Genomic DNA, 16,601 nt, shown 5'->3' on the forward strand with positions numbered 1-16,601 from the left:
TGAGCTATGCATGGGGAATAGGTGGAGATAGATCGGATAAAAGGTCCGTTTAACGGAGCTTCAATACTGGGGGCCCTTACCCGGGCTGTAGGGACCGTGAAAAACGAAGAAGTAGCGAGAGCGAGGAGGTTATTACCTAGTATTCTCCATTAACCAGACTAAACTTAAGGAGCTTAATGTCCTTCTGAGACAGCTCTTCGTGAGTGGTAGGCGATGGCCTCGGACGACCAAAGCGACGTCCATACGGTCTGGATGATATCCTCCATACAGTATATCTCTGGTGAGAGAAACTAGTACAAATCTACCTCCAAGGTACTCGAAAAGGTCCCTCCAAATGTGCCTTAGCAAGAAGCCAATCGCAGGATAGTTTCACCTTGCAAGTTCAGGCTGCAATCGTTTAACGACCTGAAGTCCCGGCATGAAAGGAAATTCCGCTTATAGATAGGCGAATTAAGCAAACTTTGGCAATGTTCAGCCTCTCCAAAGGAATTCAGAAAAGACTTTCCGAGAAGATCCCTGAAAGGTAGAATGCTTAAAAGCATGCAGCAAGAGTAACTACCTGCCCCTCTTCTTCTTGCTGCCTGTTCCATGTTTCGCTGCAAGAGCTTGTAGCTTAGTTTGCCCCAGAATACATGAAATATCATCCGCATCTTGAAGCCTTAGCCCTCTTGAACTAATCAACGATAGAAGCACAGAGCTCTTAGCCAGCTTCTTCGGGTGGATATCAAAAACAGTTTCGAATATAGGTGCTAGATCATGAGCGGCGCAGACCCTAAAGTCGCTACTCTCCACACGCTTTTTAATACGGCGATTTAATCGTTCATCTAGGGTATATTCAGTTTTCTGAGCAAGCGTCTCACTCCCGCTACTATTAGAGACAGTATTTTTAAGGATTTCGACCTCCTTTTCGTTGAAATACGGTTTGCCTAGGTAGGTGATATCCACGATGCTATCGAGTCGATTCATTGCAGCACTATCGGTCTTAAAGTTGCGAAGGTCGTAAATATATACATGTAGCCGATACCAGAGGGATTTCCTGGAGCGTATATCGGCCACCTTGTACGTTTGGGCGATTTGCTGAATTTGATCCATGGTGACCTTTCGAGGTAGAAGCCTTTAACTTGTACGTAGGAAAGACGTAGAGCAGTGATGTGTTTTTGAACGGAGTGGGTGAGAAAGGGTGGCTTTATATATCAGCACGAGTCACCTTTGAGTCATACTCGATGACGTGCATCACTTTGGCGCTGGCGCGTCTTGCCTAATGTAGGAGGTTTCTCCTTCTTTGAGTTTCGAGCGAGTAGTTACTGTACTGAAGAAGAGAAGTAGGGGTAGCTGAAGGACTGAGTATAGAATACCACCTACCAGCACGGCGTACATCTGACGGCCCCTTGAATTGACAACTCCGTACACTGAGGACTCCGTGCTTTGGGCTACTCCGGCTGTGGAGTGGTGGCGTTAGGTAACGAGTTTGCGGAGTTGATATAAACAGCAAGATAGCATGATCATCATACCATGGTAACCGCGATGATCCTGTATTTTAGATACTGCTGCCCCTCCAAGTCTTTGTCAGACCCAGACATCAACCTTAAACATACACGGAGTAACCGTGTGGGAGTGGCAGGACATTTGTTCACGCTCTAAGATTATGCAGTCGAGTCGCACAAAAGGAAGAACAGGCAGGATATTTCGATAAGAATCGATAATGCAACGTTGGAATGTCAGCCGAACAGCGCTCACGTAGTTTCTCTGGGCAAGGCTGGTTAGCTGACAGGGGCTGAAAGAGACGGGGCTCGAACGCGTGGACATGTCTCATCGCCGAACTACCCACAGCGATACTTGAGTGTTAATTTTAGTTTGGCAGCGCAGCTCCCACACGGGCGGGCGCCTATTATACTCTATCGTAAAATACATCGCGCATTGTCACGTACCTTACTTCAACCAAGAGATCGGCTCACCACCCGACTAAGCTAATGATCTCGCAGGCTTCGATGATCCCCCTTGGTGGCCAACGCAATAACTCATGCGGGTTCGCTGAGACGCACTACTCCGTACATTCGCTGCGGATCAGGCAGACTTCGCCCACGGCTGGCCAGCCAACATGGGGCCGTGAGCTGGTTTTCTTCCCCCTCGCCCGGGTCTTATCTTCTGACCCTCTGGTCTCGGGAAATATAAATAGCGAATAGTTGGTCAGTCTGGGCGCTGCTTACTTAGTTTACTCTGTACTGCCCTTGCTGGGAGGGGCCCTTGTCTTTTCCCTGCCAACTCGTAAGTTCTCTCGCTTGCTCTCTGAGACAACGCGCCCAACGAACTCACCTCGCGCTGCCCGCTCTGTCCTCTATCCCCGCCCGCGCCCTCCACGAACCTCCCCAGGCCATCGGAATCTACGTAGATGTAGTTGTTACCTAGGTATGTTGTTATGCCGTGGGCTATTAATATATCCCCGACCTTGCGCCGACAACAAAATAAGAAATTTAAAGACGCCAAGGCCGCCGACCTTATTTAGCAGCCTAACCGCATTGGGATATGGGACGCGTGCTTCGACGCCGCAAACTTGCTGGGCAAAACCCGTTTTGATATTCATGCGTCGTCGTCATCGTCATCAATCAGTGATTTGCTGACAAAGTGTTAATTACATACGCCGTATCACCCTGACCCTCCGACGGCGGACAGCAGCTGCATAAAACACAGAGTAAAACAAGCGCTGCGCGCTGACAGAGAAAGGGCCAGCCAGACGGCTGGCAGCTGCAGCCGGAGTATGCCGTATGAATGGTTAATGGGAGAGAGGATATGCCTTGTCTGAGATTACGCTGGTGGAGAAACAGTGAAGTGACTCCATAGTACACCTAAGTTAATAGAATCCTCCCACTTTTGTTGGCAGGCCACTTCTCGCCTCTCGGAACTCGAGATTTTTTGGCTCGAGAGGTTCTTCATAATCAACTCTTAGTCAACGCTACCACAGTTGCTCGTCTCCTTCCCTTTATCTGGTGACTTCTCTCTCTTTATTTCGGTGTTCATCTTCCTCCATTTATAATTCCGACTTTGCCGCTTTTTTGCGGCCACTTCTTTTTTCTTCCTCTTCTATATTCTTCTTCTGCTGCTTCCGCTTCAACTTAATATACGCCGCATGGTATCCCGGTTTCTGTCTTATTCCAGAGGATCAGAGGATGTGCCGGCGGCCTGAATCCTCTCTCACTAATTGAATATGAATATCCCTCCGTTCAGGCCGTCGCGTGCGCTTGCATTCTCGCTGCTGGTTGTCTCGCTCATAGCTTCGAAGTGCCTCCATTTACTACAATTCGCTGGCTCTGTTCCGCTATTGCATTTCATCGTCTTCCTTCCGACGCTATTCATTTCGGATGGCCTAGTTGCGCTGGTCGGTCGTGTTTTACTCCATGGCGGGAGTGGTGGTGCCTTGCCGACCATCGGTCTAGTGCTGGGGAGCTTTCTCTCGTATGTATTTTATTTTCAGTAGGTATGCGTTTCAGTTCCGTGCTAACCAACTGTTCTCTAGGGCGGTTACTTTCCTGGCAGCTTCGTCACAGATGGGTTTTTACTATGTCACTGGAACCGAGATGCAGTGGGATAATGCGAGGAATGTTGCCTCAGATCCTGCCGCTATACGGATAATGCTCAGTGGGCTGCTCCAAGTATCAGTCTCGGGGTTTGTGCTGTTGCTGTTGAGCTGGATCTCGACACCATTCCTTTACAATAGGATTGGGTATTGGATATCAGGAGTTTGGAGGATGCTCGTGGGCCCAAAGTGGGAGACGATACTACCAACAGTGCGAAATCAGCATGAACAATCACAGAAAGCGGGCATCAGAGTCAAGCCGGTGTGCTTATCTGTGGCTCTTGTGACGCTGGTCATCCTGCAAATAATCCGGCCATCAATGCCTTATGAGTTAATGTCAACCACTATCCCAGTAGCCATGCTACGTATGTTCTCAAGGCCTCACTCGCATTCATATTCGAGTTCAGATTCAGGCAAATGCTCTTCGCACATCGAGGCTTTCCCGCTTTCCAACCTCACCACACCAGTCTACTGGGAGACGCCGAACGGCAACTTCAAAGGCTGGGCACCAGGGCCAGATAACGATATGATCAGAAGCTACCGCAACCGTCGTCCAGAGTGGCTCCCAGCCACTCTCCCGGATGGGTTCCATCGATGGGCCGCAATATCAAAGAACGAACATTCAAATACCACATCGAACTCAACAGAATGCAATAAGAATGTTTCGTCTACGTACTACTATAACCCTGTTGCAGATCCCATGCGCATCACTAACCTAGATCTTGGGGTATACAAAGGCCTGGAAGAGGTATTCAGAAAGGAATCAGTCCTGATTTCCCATGTATTGCTAATCACCATGGAAAGTGCACGCAAAGACCTGTTCCCTATGCATGAAGGCTCGTTTCTGCATAAGGCTATACTTGAGTCCAATGATGACAAAGATCAAAAGGAAAAGAACAAGCTACTTTCCCAGTTGACTCCGGTTGCCCACCAGATTACTGGCGAGGGCTTCTGGAATAAGACCAAAGAAAATCAGACTGCGTTTGGGATACCATACGGCATATGGAAGGATTCCGCAGCCCCAGGAATGGGAGGCATCAACATCATGGGTGCCGTGACGGGAAGCACATTATCGGCCAAAAGCTTTCTAGGCAGTCACTGCGGAGTCTTCCCGCTGCCTGTTGATTTTCTGGAAGAGGTGACTACAAAAGTATACCAGCCATGCATTCCGCATATATTGAATCTGTTTAACCAGGCCAAGGACGGCCTCGAGGGGAGAGCAGTAGGCAATGATAGCACGCCCAATAAAGTGCCCGATGTTAAGAAGCGGAAGTGGAGGTCCAAGTTCATACAGGCGTCGACAGATAGCTATGATAGACAGGGCAAGTTGAACAGGCAGCTTGGGCTGTCAGACTTCATCGTGAAAGAGACTTTGACAGATCCAACTTCGAAGTACTATCCTCCCAAGCACCCTGAGCTGAACTATTTCGGGTAAGCCTTTTCCCTGTCCTATATAGCAAACAGGAATGTTGAAGCTGACATTTATCTTCGCTAGGTACCCTGACGACGAAGTGAAGCCATGCATCAGCGATGCCATTGACGAGGCTTTAGAAAAAAACGAGCGTCTCTTCCTCTCTCACTTCACCAGTACTACTCATCATCCGTGGAAGCTTCCATATGAATTTGACCGTGAGAAGTATACTGGTTCGAAGGGGAAAGCAGACCATGACCGTATGAATAATTATTTAAACACCATGCGATACGATGATGCCTGGCTGGGCCAGATATTGGGTATTCTTGACGAAAAGGGTATAGCTAATGAGACCTTGGTTGTTGTCCTGGGAGACCAGTAAGTCCCTTTCCGTGAGCGCCGTGCAACGGTGAAAAGCTGACAAGGGATATCACAGTGGGCAAGCATTCGAGGAAGACTCCCCAGTCCAGGGCACTTATCAGAACGGCCACATCAGCAACTTCCGCGTCCCCATCGTCTTCCGCCATCCGCTTCTTCCTCGCATCAACGTGGAAGCAAACGCGACCTCAATGAGCGTCCTTCCTACAATCCTCGACCTTCTCGTGAACTCCAAGTCTCTCGATGTTCATGACACGTCCATCGCTCAGGACCTGATCCATGACTACCAGGGCCAGTCTCTCATCCGTCCCTTCAGGTCAGAGTACAAAGGCCGTCAGTCCTGGAACATTGCGATCATCAATGCAGGCGGGAAGATGATCTCAGTATCGTCCGCAGCAACGCCATGGCGAGTCATAATCCCGCTTGACGGCCAGTCGCAGTACATCTTCAGCGATCTCAGCACCGATCCAAACGAACTCGACGTTCTTACTGGCTGGCGAGTCAGCTATCTCCTCCCGGCCGTGAAATCCAAACACGGCGCGGCTGCGAAACAGTGGCTCCAGGAGGCTGATGAGGTTGCCAGCTGGTGGGCGACGGAGATGCGTCACCTCTGGAACTACAACAAAGGCTCGAGCAGCTAGTTGGCCAGTCAGCCCGTCGAGCTGACTGAATATGAGCGTTTGATCTTCGAGCGGCTGTCCCCCCACAGCCTGAGTCAATGGCAATCCCTGACGGAGAGCATGGGGGGGGGGGGCTATCCGCCCATCCATACGGGATAATATACAGCCCGTTCTCTCCGATGAGATTCACGAGAATGATTACGAATGACTTTTAAAAATGATTCCCTCCGTATGCCCGTGAGGCTGAGAATATTTCTCGATCTTATCACCGTTTTAATCTATGACGCTTCTTCCGAGACTTGCGTGCATCCAGGGGAATACACGTATCATCTCGATCGTCCCCTTGTCTCAGCATATCCCTACATATTGATGACATGGTTGCTACCTTTTTCTTTTCTTTTCTTCCTTCTTCTTTCTAAACTTAGCATCGGCGTTGAATCCTTGATTATAAGAGGCCGGGGGCGTTATTTCTCTTCTGCTACGCTTTTATCATCTCTTTTTTTACTTACAGGTCGAAATGCTTATGGTGCGCAAGCTGTGGGTGTCTTTTTTCTTTTCCTTTACGTCTTTTTCAATTCAATCTACGGGAGTTCTGGTGGCATCTTGTACTTGAATATTGGTTGTTGTGTTATCTGGTACTTAGAAGGACGTTAGACGGCAGCTACCACCAAAAAAACAAGATAGCTAACCAGCGCATGAGCAAATCATGCACATCAATGACAAAATGTAACAAATATCATCAAGTTATTAACCGCCATTCATCCTCCCTGAAGACTGTGATCTGTGAATACGGACGGTCCTTCGTTTCATCGATGCATGTCATGTTCCCGTGCAGCTGGCGATTTTCACCTAAAGTCACCGAGTCAAGTCTGACTTTACGATTAATCAGTCGGAGCGATTTGAAATTTTTCTCGAAACTCATCCAACTCTGCGCCGCGCGGGATGCGCTGCAGCCACGGGCCGGACCAGCCAGCCAGCCTGACAAGTTACAAGACATGTCTCCTGCAGCTGACAAGAGATGAGCAGGTTGGCGTTGTCCAGCAGCGAGTGGACGGCCGGAGATGATTCAGGGCTGCGTGTCGCGGGCGCCTCAGAGCTGCAGCGGGTAACGTCAAATCATCGACGCCGTCTTATTCAGGACCCTTTCTCTCTCATCGCGGCCCTTCTGCTGACTGGAGATAACCATAGCTACAGGCTGAGGACCCTTTATACAAGATCCCTGGCGGCCGTGATTACTATTCTACATCCGTACACCAAGCCCGGCTGCGTCTGCATCCTCGGAGATGCAAGGTAACGCCCGTCATCAGAGCTGTGTCGTGCATGATCGCTTAGGCGGGCTGAAGAATGGCCCAGCAGCCCATCGACAGGGACCCCGTCTGATGTGCCAAAAAGAAAATACCCTCTTCTACCATGGCTTCTATGGAGTGCTCCGTAACTCTCGTTTTTTCCTTAGCCTGTTCAACCCGGATTCGCCATGTATACTTACTCGATACATGGCTTCGCTCGTGTTCTCCAGCAGATTGGAAGGTTTCTTGAGCCTCACGCTGAAGGCAGGGGCCTCCATCAGATCCTTCAAGCTGACGCTGGGAAGGGATGTGTGAAAGTAGGGGGGAAGCCCCCGGTCATTTATTACTCGCGGTGACCATGCTGCTCGTGGTCCCTTGCTTTATCTGTCCGGCCTTGTCTGATGTCTATATACTCCCACATATTCATCATCGACCTATTATTTTTACTTTCCTGTTTCTTCAGCCCCTGGTTCGACCAGATAATAAGCCTTGCAGATGGCCGTGAGCCACCACAGGCATCGAACCTGTATGGATGTGCCCATAATTCCCATCACCAGCGCCCAACTGGCCGCCGCGAGCTGCACGATGATGGCAGGTGGAGCCGGGTGACTCCTCCCGTAGTCCAATGGGACCTCAGGCCGTATCGCAAATTTGCTTCCCCGGGACAGGGTTTTTGATTATACCTGTGTTTCTGGTGCGAAAAAAAGTACGGAGTTCAGGTTGAATGGAGCAGGAAGGACGAGAAGCGAGTTACTAATCGCATTCTGCAAGCTGCAAAAGCAGGCTTCATGCTCTCTCATACGCGCTATCTCTGGCTCTGGATTCTTTCCATGGGAGAGGCTTTGGCAGCTTGCATTCCGCTGCGATACGAAATCAATTAGATCTCATCCACACATCCCACCACCCCCCTCTCGTTCAGGAAGCAAATATAGAGAGGAAAACGGCCCGAAAGTCAGGCTGAAGATGACGCTCGTCCTCTATCTGCTCATTGACTGACTGTCTCAGTATATAGCATATGAATTAATCTGACAAGGTTCGAGATCGCAATCCTTTTCCTTTCCGTTTTATTTTTTGTTCCTGGTGTATCTAGTTACTTCGATCTCGAGATATACCCGGCATTTGACTCTCTAGTTCATCGGTAGAGCTGGATTTACTACCTAAAAAGCCAGGCTATCTACAGCGTTTAATGGACTGTTGATTAACCGGGCTCTCCCCTCTTCACCTTCCAAGTTTCTTTCTTCTCTTCCGCAAATGCGGCTTCTTGCGCCGTTAGACCATGACCGTTCCGCCAACGAATAGCACCAACAATATCAATGGCTCGCTGGCCCGAATGTCTACCTCTAATACTTCTATCCCTACCTCGGTCAATGCTGCTGAGCTGCTTGCCCACGGGAAACCTTTCATTGAATTCCCTCGATACTCTATACTCGACATAAAGCAGGAGGCCTTCGCGGACGAAAAGCCTGGTGAAAACGGTGCGCCATCTCAACTAGACGTGCCGGGGCAGAATACTGGGGAGTTTGAGCAAGCTGCTCTAGGCCATTTTTCTGGCTGGCTATCAGCAAGATTGCAAGATGGCAAGCCGTTCGTGATACAGGATTTTGATAAACTGCCTGAATGGAATCAAAGGCTGTTCTCCCTTGAAGGCTTAATCGAACATTCCACGAAAAAAAGTATTGTCTCTTATCCTTCGCTTTGCAGCACCATATATATGAGTATTTCTGCTAACTAGCTTGACTCCTCCTTTAGATATTCCTATTCGGAACTGCAGCACAAACAGAGATCTCAGCTTCACTCTCAAGAAATTCGCCGATGCGTCTCGACAGTCTTGTCGGGAGTTTAGAAACCTCTATGCTCGAGACCTGCGTTGTCCAGATTCCTGGTTGGAGCAGTGTAAGAGACTACTCCCTCCTGAGGTTCAATGGGGCGGCAGGCTGGACCTGTTCCAATGGTTGCCATCATGCGCCCGCAGTGAAGTTATGATGGCCTATGTTGGTTCTCAAGGCTCCTCGTTAGTACATTCTTTACGCCAAACCTTGATATATTTTTGCGTCTTTTGCCTCCCTACTGATGATATTGAGATACAGATCTGGTTTCCACCGGTGCTTTTCCTCGACGGTAGCTTTGAATTTACTAGTTGACCATGGCGGTAAAGTTATCTCCCCCGTTGCTCAAATATCAACCTCACAGTAACACCGGAGTCTTGAGCTAACACTTGTTGATATTACGGACCTAGATCAGCCGGTTCTCTGTTTTGGAACTGATTTCAGCTCCCAACAAAAATACGATAACTTTATGGCCGCTCGCGGTGCGTCACCCCACGTCGATTGGCTGAACCTGGGGCCAGAGGATCTCAAGAACGCAAATTTCCCCGTTTACGTCTGTGAACAATGGCCCGGAGACCTTGTTGTCTTTCCTCCCGCAACAGCACACCAAGTTTGGAACCTTGGGAAGGTTTCAACGAAAGTGGTGTGGAACATCCTACATCCGCTATCCCTGGATGCTGGGCTGCACTATGTACAACCTCCTTTTAACCGTTTGTGCCATCCAGATGTTGCTCGATCAAACCTCTCACTGGCCTGTGCCATGTTGTCTCTGCTTCGCGATGATCAACCTGCCACTATTCCTCCAGATCTACCCCTTCTTACCAGGCTCTTCAATCAAATGGCAAAGGATGAGACAATTGACGGTCGTCCTGCGACGGCAGTCACCCTTGTCCCTATACCCGAGACAGCCATAGCAACCTGCAATTTTTGTGGTACCGCCATCTGGAACCGCCATCTTCGCTGCAACCAATGTCAGGATTTTGACCTCTGTCTCATGTGCTATCTGAGCGGTCGCAGCTGCGAACACCCTTCAAGCTATTCATGGGCTGAGATAGTTCCGCAAGAGGTATGCTCGCGTGTTGTACAAAGGGCAGAATCTATACTTGGATACAGCATAAGCAAATCCTCTGAAGGATCCCGTATTCCGGATCAGCGCAAAACCTTAGGTACGGCGGTAAACGAACTGATGCTAGCCAGACAGAGCATGGCAGTGAAACTGTGCCACCTTTGTAGGAGCGATCATCTAGAATGGAAGGGCAGACGCTGCGATAAGTGTTCAGCCTTCTTTTGCTACCGCGGACTGTACCGTCACTTTGACATGGCATCCGCAGATGTCATGCGCCACCCAGGACTATGGATATGTCCAAAATGCTTAGAGAGTTGCAACTGTCGAGTAAGAGAAAGACCCTTTCCTTTCTTTTTCTCCGTTTTGTGTCTCCCCCATTCCTGCCTTGTTATTGGGGCATCAGGCTGGGCAAATTTTCGTCAGAGAACCGCCTAACTATGGTCTGGTTGGTATCAAAATCATACAAACCATAATAAACTAATACACCCTTCCCCCTAGTGCTGCCATTTTGCTTCCCCTTACGTCAAAGCTGAAAAGCCCGCATCGAAACGCAGAGTTCGACCGGGAGACCCGCGGGGGAAAAATATGGGGTTTACAGACAATGTTTTTGACCAGAAAAAGGTGAGTAATTGTCTTCTGGAGAGGCTCCGCGAAAGTTGCGGCTGATCAGGGCAATCCTTGCACAGAGAAATACGCCAGCCCTTCCTGCATCACCTGCATTCACATCGCCACCCGCCGTCAGATCTCATAAACGGCCCCTCTCATCGTCCTCGACCATCCAGCCATCTTTGTTATCCGCACCACCTCGCCGTGCTACAGCTTCTTCCATCACTCTTCCAGCTTTCTCAGCCCCTGATTTGGCCGACTCACCTCTCCTTCATGGAAGAAGAGAATCTACGGTTGAGGTAGTTCCGGATGGCACACCTCATGATCGATTCAAGATGCGAAGAACGTCTGTTATATCTCGTGATACCACTCCTAAGCCTTATTCTGATATACCTCCTGGCAAGACTCTCCTTGGGATCAACTACATTACACAGACAACTTCCTCCGGTGACGACCAGCTATCTCTTCCCCCGCTTAAGGGCGGTGGTTCCTACTCCAGCGGGCCTTTTACTATGACCTCGCCGTCTACTATGTCTCGCAAGTCGATGTCGAATGATGGCGGGATGACAGCCCTAGCTACTCTTGCAAGCACGAGGGAAAAAGAACCAGTCTCACTCACGAGTAGCACAGCCATTGGGAACGCATCTCGGTACGACAGGGACTCTAGGAGTGATAGCAATAGTGACACCGTGGCTTTGATGACACATCCCGAAACACATCATCAACCTCAGGCATACGGCCAGCTTCCTTACCAGGCAAACAACACTCAGCTACATCAGTTTGCCCCTTCATTCGGATTTTTCCCCAACTCTAGACAACAGCCAATGCCGCACCATCATCCCGGCACCCTAGGTAATGCACTCCTCAGCGGGGCCCCAGCTACATCAGTCTCGACTCCCCGTTCAACATCATTGACATTACCTTCAAATCCTAATTCGTCGGCTACCAACAATATACCCGCACTTGAGACGCAACTCATCCGCCTCCGCCAGTACTCTGAAGAAGTTCTTTCACTCTCCCTGTACGACTCCCACAAGCTTCTCCAGGATGAAATCCAGCGGCTGGAGGGAACTCTATTACTAGCAAAAAAGGACCGAAGTGAACGTGTCCTACGCAATTTGGAAGCAGAATTCCCGACACTGAGAAATATCCACGAAGGCCTAAAGCGAGAGGCCACACGACTTGGCTACCTCTAACCAAGGATTAAAAGAAACTTGGAAACTAACCATTTTCCTTTAATACCAGTCATGAAGGAATACGACTACAGGCTTGTCTTTATTACTAATTTCTTTTGTTACATGCGATAATGACTGGATCATGATAGATATGGATCGGAGGAATGGGATTGGTTGGATGGTTAAGAAAACACATGCACTGCTTTTACAATCATGGGTTGACGGATGGATTATACTAACTGGATTTCTTTTTTGTCTTATACCTTTCTTCTTTTACACTCTCGCTTAATACTGCTGTTCTTTCTTTCTGTTTTACTTTTGCTGAACAGCGGACTGCCGGGAGCTGTCCTCTGCTTGTTTTATTTATCGCTGGACGGTCTTTCGATTCTTGATGTGATGTCCAATCTTGACCACAGTCAAGATATTTGCTTGGATAGGGGTTATTCTTATATGTTGTTGCCATATACCATAGACTTTCTTTCATTCTTCTCGTCAGTTAAGAGTTGTCAAGTACTAGTTAGTAGTTAAGGAGGTGATGATAGAACAAGGTAGTTAAGCATAGAGTTAAAGCAACTATGGATCGTCCCGTCCTTGCGGGTGCCGAGGCTTGAATCGAGTTGCCGAAGATCAACACAAAATCCCAGAAAGCAACCAACGTCGTTCTCAAGTTATAAACAACAAAGCAAACGACAAGGTATCAAGTCCAAATCTTGTAGTTTGGCCTAGAAATACACTTTCTACTTCCCTCAACTAACAGGTGGTATAACTTCATTGAATTGAATTAAGTTGGATTGGCGATGCTTTGTCTCAAACAGAGCGTTCTCCGGCTAGGCTCAGCAACTCCATGTCTTATCCACGTTTTCAAAGCGTTTAGACATGATACCCAATACGACACTCGGCCGTACTCTACAGGCGCACAAGAGGACTCTGCATCGGACATAGCAGGCAAATTTCTCGCTAAATTTCAATCCATCGGGCCTCAAAAGCGGAAACAGGTTCTAGACGCAAACCAACTGCAGCTCCTTTCTCTAACGCTAAACAAAAACCACTTATACCCGGGGTATCCGCCTCTATCTGTTCCTCCTTCTCAGGCAGCAAGCCAGTGTTTATCTGCGCCAATTGTAGGAACTCCAATCCCACCTGGCTATCATTTGGTCTACTTTACTCCTCAGTTTCTAGAAGAACACCTTGGGCCTGATGGGACAGATATATCTTATAACCCGGATCCCCCTTTTACAAGGAGAATGTGGGCTGGCGGAGAGATGATATGGCCACGGAGTAAAGGTGATGGACGGCCGAATCTGCTTAGGGTTGGCCAAGAAGCGACCGAGACAACAAGGCTTCTGAGTGCCGAGCCAAAGATTATCAAGAAAACCGGAGATGAGATGATTGTCGTCGGTGTGGAAAAGGTATTTGAGAATGAAAATGGAGTTGCTTTAGTAGATAAACGGTACGTAATCCGCTGTGGTGTCTTTAATAGAGGCGCGTATGTACCTGGCTATTATGGCTGATTGATATTCTAGCAACTGGGTATTTCGCAAAGCTCTCAAAGCTCAGCCCTTAGGGAGTGCACCCCTAAAGCCGAAGCATTTTGCCAGTGACACATTAGGCTCACAAGGATCCCCTATTCCTCCAACTTCAACGGGTAATATCTACAGACTCAGCCTGAAGCAGTCACCGGTGACCTTATTCCGGTTCTCTGCGCTTACATTTAATCCACACAAAATACATTATTCGATGCCATGGGCTCAAGATGTTGAAGGGCATAAACATATAGTGGTCCATGGTCCATTGAACTTGATATCTATGCTCAGTTTTTGGAGAGAGACAAGAAAGGACGACGACAAAAATCCAGAATTGATCGTTCCGGAGAGCATCAAGTACAGAGCAACACACCCTCTATATGCCGATGAGGAGTATCATATCGTTCTTGAAGATACGCTAGAGAGCTCAAAGGTCATTATATATAATTTCGAGGGCAAGGTCAGCATGAACGCGGAAATTATTGGGTAACGCTTTTGTTAGGCTTAGTTAACTATAGAATCCACGTTAGTTTCAAATATGAATAGCAATACAAAGGCTTTCTTTTTCTTAACAGTTGGCTTCAATCCTCCTTCCTATGTTTGGTGGTTGGTCGGCTTTGGTAGGCATGGTTGACTATTTAACTAGCAGTTTGCATCTTCGTATCTAGCAAAATGCCGGCACTAGTTAAATTTGAACCCTGAGCACTCAACTTCTTGACATTGACACATATTGCATAACAATCATCAGGTAACACCGACATACCCATACAATTGCCGATGGCCTAATGCTAATGTGTTATTTTCATCTTTAGAAATATAACTGGGTTAGCAGTTGTGTGTCAACCTTGAAGCTATGCGGGTGGCTCCTCTGGCACCGCTGTTGAGAACGGCCACCAGGTCGCAATACAAGGCCATCTCTACCAGGCCCTTTATAATATCCCAGTCACAGAAGAGACAATTCAACCTCCCATCGCTATCCTCATTCGCACCGCAATTCTCCGCGCCCGAACCACGCAGCCTTTCAGCAACCCGTACGCTTCCATTCGGCCCATCGCCTCTTTTCCAAACAATCTCCTCGATAGATGCCTACAAAGATTTCCTTCCTTTCCTTACAGAGTCAAAAGTGACTGCTCGCGATCCCAAAACTGGATTCCCCACGCGCGCATACCTAACAATTGGGTACGGGCCGCTTAGCGAAACATTCGAGTCAAAAGTTGAGTGTGATGAGACCAAGTGGTTCGTGGGAGCTAGAAGCGGTGATATTGCCTTACAACACAAGCAGGCGAGCGGCGGTTCAAAAGGGGAGTGCATATTTGAGCATTTGGACACTATTTGGAAGCTGGAGCCGTTGAAAACGGGCTCGAATGGGAATGAAAGGACTAAGGTTGATTTGACCGTTCGCTTTCAATTCCGGAGCCCCTTGCACGCAGCTATGATGACAGCGGTCGAAAATCAAATGGCAGGGTTGATGATTGAGGCGTTTGAGAAGCGGATGATTGAAGGTGGGAGGAGGTGAAATGAAATCTATATGCGCATATTCTTCGTTTGGGTAGCATTTGGGAGTTTCTTTTGATCTTGTTGCATATAGAGCCATTTAAATACCATGGCGGCTAGGTGGACATGGGGTCCACTGGGGATAGAAAGATATATATCCGTTTTCTAGAGTTAGATAAAAGAATACAGGTGTATAATACATGGCAGAAAACATCCCAAGAACCCCATCAATAACGTGATCCGAACGGCTTCTGTTTCCTACTCGTGTCAAACGATGACTCCGGCCCAGCCTGCTTATAATTCTGAGCAACTTCTTCCCAGTTAATCTTATCCCACCATGCCTCTAGATATCCAGCCTTGCCACCAATTCCCCAGTCCCGTAGCCATACATGTTCCCAAGTGTTCACACAGAGAATCGGGTGAATATCGGCGCCGCCAGGAGCGAGATATTTCTGTTGTGCAAAGGGTCCCATGGAACCGTATGTTCGGGACGCAATTCGGCCCACAGCCTCAAGGTTCTCACCACCGGTTATTCCGGTAGTTTGAGTGGCCATGTCTACTGGTTGGCGTCGGAAGTGTGCTTGGGGGTATGGGGAGCCGGCAATATAGGTTGCTAGGATTTTCAATTGGGCGGTATCTTTCATCTTAACTAGCCAAACGAATCCGGGTCCGAACATAGCGTTGGCGGTCGCAATGAATTCTTCTTTGAGGGATTCGACGGAGGAGCATGATTCTGTGATAGCTTCTTCGAGCTTTCCTGGGATTGGGACGGCTTCAGGTGACTGTGATTTGTACCTGCGTTAGAATCCAAGTTTAAAATGGATGCGGTATAAGAGAAACGGTGACCCACTAGACAATTGAAATAGAAGTGGTTGTTGTGCGCCATGGAGGCATAGTTAAAGAGAGAAGCCATGCTGGCCTGGCGAGCATATTTGATCAAAAGGGTTCCTGGGCCAACATTCTCATCCGCAGTACCTTCAAGTCGCGGTTAGCTTCCAAGTCCAAACCTCCCGTTCTCCATTTGACTGGGAATATAAGCTAAAGACTAACCTCCGGTGAGCATGTTGAGCTTCTGAACTAGGTACGATTGATATTGTACCCAGGCAAGGTTGTAACCCTCTGGAGAGAGGACGCCCGGTACGCCATGCTCCTGGAAATGGGTGCTGTGTGTTAATTGGGGGACGCGGTGGAAGGCTCTGCTCTGGACCTGGGGCCGTAGGGTGCCCTGCATATAAATATTCGCATTGGTTAGCAGATGCTCAATTTTCAATGCAACCCAGAGGAAACGGCTGGACAAACCCGAGATGCAGAGGCCAGCAGACCGGCCTGCTGCCGTATCGACCGTTGGAATATCATGATTAACTGTCCTCCCCCGTAAAGCACTCTCAATTGGAACTAAGCCGGCGTATCAAAGAACGAATCAACACCAAAACGCTGCCTTTTCGACCTTTTTTTGCTATCTTTCTTTCCTTTTTGGGAACTTTTTGAAGAAATGCAGCCGGGAAGCGGAAAAATGTTTATCCAAAGTTAGCGCCGGCATGTACAAGCTCCGACCAATCAGAGCGTGAGGCGCACTGAACTTCGCGACGACTCGAGACGCCCAAGGGAGGAAAATAGCAACAGACAGCGCGAGACAGACAGCTGC

At 48.6% G+C, this 16,601-nt stretch overlaps 6 protein-coding genes across 6 annotated transcripts; 4 read left to right on the top strand and 2 right to left on the bottom strand.

Annotated features, from left to right (window-relative positions):
- Positions 1-555: 555 nt before the first annotated feature.
- MGYG_02997 (hypothetical protein) lies at positions 556-1,092 on the bottom strand (the record flags this gene model as incomplete). The annotated part of the gene is made up of 1 exon (XM_003175424.1): positions 556-1,092. One exon carries the CDS (start codon positions 1,090-1,092, stop codon positions 556-558), a length of 537 nt encoding a protein of 178 aa, XP_003175472.1.
- A 2,110-nt stretch (positions 1,093-3,202) lies between these two features.
- On the top strand, positions 3,203-6,001 carry MGYG_02998 (sulfatase domain-containing protein; the record flags this gene model as incomplete). Its single annotated transcript, XM_003175425.1, has 4 exons — positions 3,203-3,450; positions 3,512-5,002; positions 5,067-5,360; positions 5,419-6,001. The coding sequence occupies 4 exons, from the start codon at positions 3,203-3,205 to the stop codon at positions 5,999-6,001; spliced, it is 2,616 nt and encodes an 871-aa protein (XP_003175473.1).
- Positions 6,002-8,542: 2,541 nt separating this feature from the next.
- On the top strand, positions 8,543-11,960 carry MGYG_02999 (ZZ type zinc finger protein; the record flags this gene model as incomplete). The annotated part of the gene is made up of 6 exons (XM_003175426.1): positions 8,543-8,939; positions 9,016-9,277; positions 9,354-9,415; positions 9,503-10,485; positions 10,657-10,779; positions 10,845-11,960. 6 exons carry the CDS (start codon positions 8,543-8,545, stop codon positions 11,958-11,960), a joined length of 2,943 nt encoding a protein of 980 aa, XP_003175474.1.
- A 776-nt stretch (positions 11,961-12,736) lies between these two features.
- On the top strand, positions 12,737-13,952 carry MGYG_03000 (hypothetical protein; the record flags this gene model as incomplete). The annotated part of the gene is made up of 2 exons (XM_003175427.1): positions 12,737-13,389; positions 13,463-13,952. The coding sequence occupies 2 exons, from the start codon at positions 12,737-12,739 to the stop codon at positions 13,950-13,952; spliced, it is 1,143 nt and encodes a 380-aa protein (XP_003175475.1).
- A 363-nt stretch (positions 13,953-14,315) lies between these two features.
- On the top strand, positions 14,316-14,978 carry MGYG_03001 (hypothetical protein; the record flags this gene model as incomplete). The annotated part of the gene is made up of 1 exon (XM_003175428.1): positions 14,316-14,978. One exon carries the CDS (start codon positions 14,316-14,318, stop codon positions 14,976-14,978), a length of 663 nt encoding a protein of 220 aa, XP_003175476.1.
- Positions 14,979-15,183: 205 nt separating this feature from the next.
- On the bottom strand, positions 15,184-16,312 carry MGYG_03002 (superoxide dismutase; the record flags this gene model as incomplete). Its single annotated transcript, XM_003175429.1, has 4 exons — positions 15,184-15,738; positions 15,807-15,931; positions 16,007-16,181; positions 16,256-16,312. 4 exons carry the CDS (start codon positions 16,310-16,312, stop codon positions 15,184-15,186), a joined length of 912 nt encoding a protein of 303 aa, XP_003175477.1.
- Between the last annotated feature and the right edge of the window lie 289 nt (positions 16,313-16,601).

This window comes from Nannizzia gypsea, genomic scaffold (genome assembly GCF_000150975.2).
Source record: "Nannizzia gypsea CBS 118893 supercont1.2 genomic scaffold, whole genome shotgun sequence".
Lineage (NCBI taxonomy): Eukaryota > Fungi > Ascomycota > Eurotiomycetes > Onygenales > Arthrodermataceae > Nannizzia > Nannizzia gypsea.